This window comes from Belonocnema kinseyi, chromosome 9, assembly GCF_010883055.1.
Source record: "Belonocnema kinseyi isolate 2016_QV_RU_SX_M_011 chromosome 9, B_treatae_v1, whole genome shotgun sequence".
Classification (NCBI taxonomy): Eukaryota; Metazoa; Arthropoda; class Insecta; order Hymenoptera; family Cynipidae; genus Belonocnema; species Belonocnema kinseyi.
This window is the reverse complement of record NC_046665.1, coordinates 110,755,980-110,763,725: the sequence shown is the minus strand read 5'-3', so window position 1 is coordinate 110,763,725 and position 7,746 is coordinate 110,755,980. Positions and strand designations below refer to the sequence as shown.

The window sequence follows — 7,746 nt, the reverse complement described above, 5'->3', positions numbered from 1 at the left end:
CCCCCCCCCCCCTCCCCCCACCCAGATAATTAACGTAGCCCAAAATTATATCAAAACAGAGGAAATAGGGTGATTTTTCACAAAAGTAGACGAATAATAGTAGAATACATTCTTTGAAATAAAATGAATGCAAATACCAAGACGAATTTTTAACAGCGCAATTGAATTTTCGACCAAAAAGGTGATTTAAAGAAAATAGTTCAATTTTTACAAAAATAATTGAACTTTCAGCACAATAGTTAAATTTTTCGTAAATAGCTGAATTTAAAGAAGAATTTTTAACCAAATAGTTGAATTTTTCAATTTAGAAAGGAAAGATTTTCAGCAAAAAATGGAATAGATACATTTCCAGATAAAAAAGTCAATTTTTAACAAAAACAAATTTATTTTCAACTAAATATTTAAATAAATTTTGAAATAAATGAATTAATTTTCTATCAAAATAATTAAATTTTCAACAAAAAATATGAATTTCAAACAAAAAAGTTAATTTTCAAGCCAAAAAGATGAACTTTCTACAGTAGTTGAATTCTCAACTAAAATGATGAACCTTCAACTTAAAAAAATTAAATTCTTACAAAGTAGTTAAATTTCAAATCAATTAGACGATTTTTGTCAAAAAAATAAATAAATTCTCGAAGAAACATTTAATAGTTCATATTTCAACAAAAAGAATATTTTAGTTTTAAGTAAAAAAAAGTCGAATTCGCAAAAAAAGATCAATTTTACACCCTAAAAGACAAATTTTCAAACAAGTAGATTAATTTTCTGCCAAAAGATATTTTGGCAGTTCATCTATTTTTAATTCTCGACTTTTATTTTTCGTTGAGAATTCATTTTTTTTTGTTTTTTTTGTTAAATTAATCTGCTCTGTAGAAAATTCAACGATTTTGTTAAAATTTTTGTTTGAATTATCAACAAGTTGAATTCAACGGAAAACGAAGAATTTTTAGCAAAATACAATACAATATTAATACAATATTAATATATATTAGGCAGTATCTTTTTATTAACAAATTTATTTTTACAACAAAAATATTCAACAAAATATTTAAATAAATTTTGAAATAAATAGTTTAATCTTCTAACTAAGTAGTTGAATTTCAAACAAAAATGTGAATTTTTAACAAAAAACAAAAAGGAATTTTTAGCAAGACAGTTTAATCTTCAACTACGTTGATTAATATTAAACAAAAAAGATTAATTTTCTACCCAAATACAAAAATTTTCAGCCAAACACCTGAATTTTCAACCATAAAAGATCAATTTTCTATTAAAAATATTAATTTAAAAAAAAAATGTTTAGCAAAATATTTGAATTTTTAACCAAACTGATAAATTTTAAATAAATAAAATTAATTTTCTACACAAATATACACATTTTCCAAAAAATACATAATTTTTTTTACCAAATAGTTAAATTTTCAGCTTACACAGGCAAAATCTTCCACTAAACATGGAATAGCGACATTTTCAGATTAAAAACTTAATTTTTAATAAGACAAATTAATTACCAACAAAATATTTAATTTTTGCACTAAATGCTTAAATTTTTTAACCAAAATGTTTAAAATTCAACCAAAAACAGTTTAATTTTTAAGCCAAAAAACCAATTTTTTAGCACACAGTTAAATCTTCAACCTGAAAATATAAATTTATCAACAAAAAAGTTAACTTATGAGCAAATAGTTAATTTTTTACCAAATAAAATGTATTCTACACGAAACATGTAATAATAAATGATTCAACGAAACAAAGGTTTTAGTTTTAAGTCACAAAAAGTTGAATTCACCCAAAAAATTAATTTAAAAAAGTTGAACCCTCAACCAACCAAATTAATTTTCAATTAAACAGTTACATTTCTAACCAAGGGCGAATTTTTTAAACAAAAAGATTAATTTCCTACCAAAAAGCTGAATGTATAACAAAATACATGAATTTTCACCCAAGTAGTTAAATTTTCTACTTGCTAAATTAAATTAATAAATTTTCCATTAAAAATATTAAATTTCTATTAAAAATATTAATCTTGAACTAAACAATGAATAGTTACATTTTCAATTAAAAAAATTAATCCTCAATTAAAATAAACGAATTTTTAACAAAAAAGATAAATTTTTAACTGAAATGTTGAATCTTTAACAAAATACTTTTAAAATCCTTGAAAAGCTACAAAATTTTATTTTAAAATCTTCAAAAAACAACCTTTTGTTTAAAGTTGGTTAAAATCTGTTCAATTTTAAATTATTTGTGAATCTTTTCAAAAAATTTCTATAACTTTGAAATATTTTTTGAAATAATTTCTAAGCAAATTTTTAATCCTGAACAAATTTACAACATCGTCTTAAAATCTTCCAGATTTTCTTTAATCACGACACTTTATTTAATTAATTCCGCCATTATTCTGTAAATATATTAAAATACAATGTGTATTTTAACCGCCGGCAATAGCTAGCTGGTAATTCTCGTCGTTGAGATCTCGAACGTTAAGCACGGAGGGGCGCGGTGAACGCTCGGATGGGTGACCGTTCGTTATTAACGCTCAGTTTTGTTTTTGCTAGCTGCTATCGAATGTCCATATCCAAACTCGTGTGTCATAAATTGTCGTGCTCAGGAGTTTTGGTTTTCTGCAGTTTTCCATTCCTCTGACCAAATGCTCAAGCGAATTAAAGCGCTTCTAAAAAAAATCCGACTGCAGATGGTGGGCAATTTTAGAAATGGAAAAACCCACAAGATTAAGTGCGTCAGGCATTGCTAGAAGGCTTTATTATATATATACATAATTATAATATAAAATAAAAATATACGGTTTTAGCCGACTAGGCCACTCGGCGACTAATTCTGTGATTGATAAATTTATGTTCTTTATTCAGAATCAGAGGATGAGTCACGTGTTGCACCAAAAGAGCTGAAAATATAGGAGACAAAAAGAAAAAAGGCGAGAGACCAAGGTCGACGATCTTGCTATTTAAGGAGGAGGCAAGGACTCTACCTTGTCTCGACTTGTCTTGTCACAGTAGTGTATTCTCTTCCACCTGGAAGTATCTTTGCGCACATTCTGGTCATCAAATCGACATCCTTATTGTTGATGGGATTTTTACAAGGAATTGGGATGATTCAATATTTTAAACCCATTTGACTAATTCAGTTTTAGAAATATTTGTATGCCATTGAGACAAGATGGACATTTTTAAATTAGAGATTAAATAAAATTCTCTGGAAAAAAGTTACGTCTTTCAACTACGTTCGGATTCGAGCCCCGGACCTTTCTTTTGCCGAAGACTTTTGGTTTAGTAGAGCACTCCAGCAAACGAGAGGTCCCGGGCTCGAATCCCAGCGGATATGAAATCCTTTCCTTTTTTCAGATAAAGTTTTATTTAAAGCTTTGAATAATACTTATAAATTTAAATTCGAAAAATTAATTATCTTCAGCTCAATAATATATTTTTAAATAATCTGTTAACAAAGGAATAGATCGCTTTTTGTTTTTGAGATTGTTTCTAAAAAATTATGTACAATTAATATCTTTGAATACAGATTTTATCTGATCAGATTTCTGGGTCACAGTCAATGATAACATTTGTACGTCATTTATAAGTGTTTAAGTTATTATTGAACTTGAAAAGTTCATCAATAAAATAATAAAAATTAAAGTTTTTAAATATAGATAAATTGTATATGAAAAATATTTTTTTATTAATTTTTACAGTGCACCCAATTTTTTCGAGTTTCGAAATGTATAATTTATATATTAAAACAATTTTTAGTGAACATTATTATTTTTTTAGATTTCTTCCAATTATGTTTTTTTTTTGTTTGTATTAAACATAAAAATCGGCCTGATGGATTTTTTGTTTTTTATCTGAAAATTTCCGTTGCAACTTAGAAGCTTAGTTTTTTATTTAGAAAATAATAGGAAAAATCTAAAAACATCATGAAGGTACTTGAAATATTTTTCAACCAATCGCTCTGGAAAATTGATGCGATTTTTTCCCTAAAATCTGATAATATCCTGTACAATTAAGAAATGAAAAAAATTAATTTTCAACCTAATAAACAGAATATTTGAATTTTTAAACAAGAAGATTAATTTTCTACCAAATTTTTTTTTTAGCGAAAATCCAATTTTTTCACAAAACAGTTGGATTTTACGTCTGAAAATATGATTTTCAACAAGAAAGTTAATTTTCAACCAAATAGTTGAATTCTAAATTAAATAATTAAAGTTTAAATAAAAAAATTATTATAGGAAAAACTTCAATCAAAATTTTTCAATCTTCAATTAAAGAAATAAGTTTTTAACTAAAATTTTAACTAAAATAATCTATTTTTTTCAATTTTTAATCAAAGAAATAAGTTTTTAACTGAAATATTGACTCTCTAATAAAAAAAAAAATTTTTTACGCAAGTGGTTAATTTTTTAACCAAAGAGTAAAATTGTCAAAGTAAAAAGACGAATTTTCAACAAGAAAGTAATATTTAATATTTCAACAAAAAAAAAAGATTTAAATTCTTAGTCAAAAATTGTTAAATTTAACCAAAAAGTACGAATTTTTAATAGAATACTTTAATTCTTACCTGAAACAGATGAATTTTCATCTAAACAGTTGAATTTTAAACCAAGTAATTAGATTTTCAGTTACAAAAATTAATTTAAAAAAAGAAGAATTTACAATAAAATTTTCTGAAGTTTCAAAAAAAAGTGATAGTTGATATTTCAAAAAAATTTAATTCTCAATCAAAAACAGTTCAATTTAACCAAAAACTGCGATTTTCTAACAAAATAATTTAACCCTTAACTAAAGCAGATTAATTTTCAACCAAACATTTGAATTTTAATCCAAATAATTAGATTTTCAGTTTAAAAAATTGATTACAAAAAAAATTTCAATAAAATTTTTTCAAAAAAGACGAAATTTTTAACATAATACTTTAATCCTGACCTGAAGCACAGATTAATTTTCACCGCATTTTACACAAAAAAATTATTTTCTATCAAAAATGATGAATTTGCAAAAAACGCATAAACTTTTAATCAAATAGTTGAATTTTCAACACAGAAAAGATACATTTTCTAGAAAAATTACGAATTTTTAACCAAATAGTTCAATTTTCCGGCTAAAAAAGATTACTTTTTGATTAAAAGTGAAATAGTTAAATTTTCATTGAAAAACAATGATTTTCAATTTTGAAAAGCAAATATTTTACAAAAACGTCGAATTTTCAACCCAAAAATATTAATTTTCAACAAGAAAATTTAATTTTCGACCAAATAATTAAACTTTAATTTTTTTAAATAATTAAAAAGAAGAATTTTCAACAAACTGAAATGATGAATCTCTAATAAAAAATTAATTTTTAAGAAACTAGTTCATTTTTGAATCGAAGGGTCTAAAAAGATGAATTTACAACAAAAGTGTAATTGTTGATATTTATTCTAAAAAATATTTTAATTTTTAATCAAAAAAAGTTTAATACGACCAAAAAGATCAATTTTTCTACCTTAAACGGCAAATTTGCAAATAAATAGTTAAATTTTGAGTCTAAAAGAGATCATTTTTTGATCGAAAATGCAAAATAATTCAAATTTTAATTGAAAAACAATAATTTTTAATTTATAAAATCGAATTTTTTAAAAAATAGTTTAATTTTTAACCCTAAAATATGCATTTTCAAGAAAAATTTGAACTTTCGATCAAATAATTAAATTTGTTACTAAAATGATAAACTTGCAAGCCAAAGATATGAATTTTGTACAAAACAGTTCATTTCCAACTATGCAGTTGAATTTTCATATAAAATTATGAATCTTAAACTAAAAAAAGATGATTTTTTAAATAAAGTAGTTCAACTTTTAACCAAGGTGGTGCATTTTTTAATTCAAAATAAACATTTTTAAAAACTATTTGTTAAAAATTTTTTAGCAAATGAATAAAATTTAAATAAAAAACTTTTCTTTCGAAATTTCCAGATTTTTTTCGACATATTTCGGACCTTCAAAAATATTCAACAATTTTTTCCTGATATTTAAGAAAATTATACTTATCCTACCTTAAAAACAAACTGATAATACATATATTGGTTTTATTGCAATTATTAAAAAAATTGTAGCAAATAAATAGTTAGTGGAAATTTTTATTTTGTTGACGAGGCAGGTTTTGTTGAAAAACTAAAAAAATAATTGTAAAAAAATGCATTCCGGTACTTTAAATATTTTTCAACGGATTCCCATTAAAAATAATTTCAAATGAAAAAGAACATCTTTGTCTTTTTACATAAATATAAAACTATATTATCTTCAGTTAAAATTAAGATAATGAGCGTGTATTTAAACTATCTAATTATTTTCAATTTCCGAAATGTATATAATTTATTATTGTCTATTAATTAGCAGACTGTTGTGGCGGACTATTAGAAAATTGATCAAGTGAGCGATAGTCGTGGGGGCCAAGGCACGAGCTTTATTGCCAGACCCACTCCCTTTGGTTGCGGGTTCGATTCCCGGCGAGTTAAAATTGTATTAATCAATTCAATTTAAATTTTTTATTGTTTTCATATATAAATAATAATAAACAAATATTCTAATAAAGGAAGTAGTGATACCGGTACCTCTATAGACAAAAAGGTTTTCTAAATACTTAAAGCCGTTGTTCTTGGTGGTTTGGAACCCACCTTTAACTATACCCCCACCATCGAGTGTGTGGTGGGGTTAGTAAGGCTAGTAAAGGTTATTAAGATTCGCAACTAAGGTTAGTAAAGATTAATGGACTAAAGTAATTTTTTTTTACCTAAGTCGCCACGTTCTTGAGCCTCTTCGCATCGCGAAACTACCCTGATAATCGCTCTGCCAGCCAACTGGACACAAACTGCCATCGCCACGTTCCTCTCTCCCTGTTCCTGGGAGATTTGCTGCACTTCTTCGGCATTATAGGATGGTGGTTTCATTTTCTTTTTTTTTCCTCTTCGTTACGGATGAGAAACTTTTTTTTCAAGAAAGTGGCTCTGGATCAGCAATCTCTGCCCAAACAAATTGCTTCCTCTTTTCAAAAGAAAACTCACTCGAGAAATTTAAACACTGTAGTCACTCAGCATCACACACAGTGATTATTTATTTATAATAAATGCAATAACTTTATTATTAAGGTACTTTGTTATTTAGTAGCTCTTCTACAAATATTTAGCGTATTTATTATGTTATTTACGTTTGTAAAAATGCACTCTATTTTTTTATTTATTTTTTAAAACCGAAAGGCTCCTGCGGTATCAACTTCCTGGAGGAATAAAGGATCCGTAGCTAACCGGGATCGGTTTGATTAAGATAGGCAACGAAACCTGAAGAGGAGTCGCTGCCTGGCACTGATGCGTTTCGATGCGTTCGGTACTATTTAACCCCTCGTATCTTCTCCCACCAGATGTGTATCCTGGATCAGCTGACTTCCCTTCTCTTCTACTCTTTGTTTGAAAACAACTGTAGCAAACACAGAGCCACGTGGACAGCGAACAACCTGTCAAATAGTCTACTCCAGTCTTTTTCTCCATTTTTAAAACAATTTTACATTTTTTTTATAATTACATTTTTTTTTAAACTTTACGCATTTTATAGACCACCTATAAATTTACACAATGGCTAAGGAATTAGGGGAACCAAACATTTTAGCCAAAGTAAAGCGCGCTGATTGTTACTAGTAATTATTATTTTTAATAATAACAATAATAAAAATAAAATAAATAATAACAAATAATAAC

General features: G+C 26.0%; 1 protein-coding gene across 1 annotated transcript in view; it reads right to left on the bottom strand.

Annotated features, from left to right (window-relative positions):
• Positions 1 to 7,340, bottom strand: part of LOC117180372 (leucine-rich repeat-containing protein 40) — a 22,818-nt gene extending 15,478 nt beyond the window's left edge. Inside the window, exon 1 of the mRNA XM_033372846.1 lies at positions 6,789 to 7,340. Coding sequence (XP_033228737.1) covers positions 6,789 to 6,945 — 157 coding nt within the window. The 5' untranslated portion in view covers positions 6,946 to 7,340. The remainder of the gene's footprint in view (positions 1 to 6,788) is intronic.
• Positions 7,341 to 7,746: the final 406 nt, after the last annotated feature.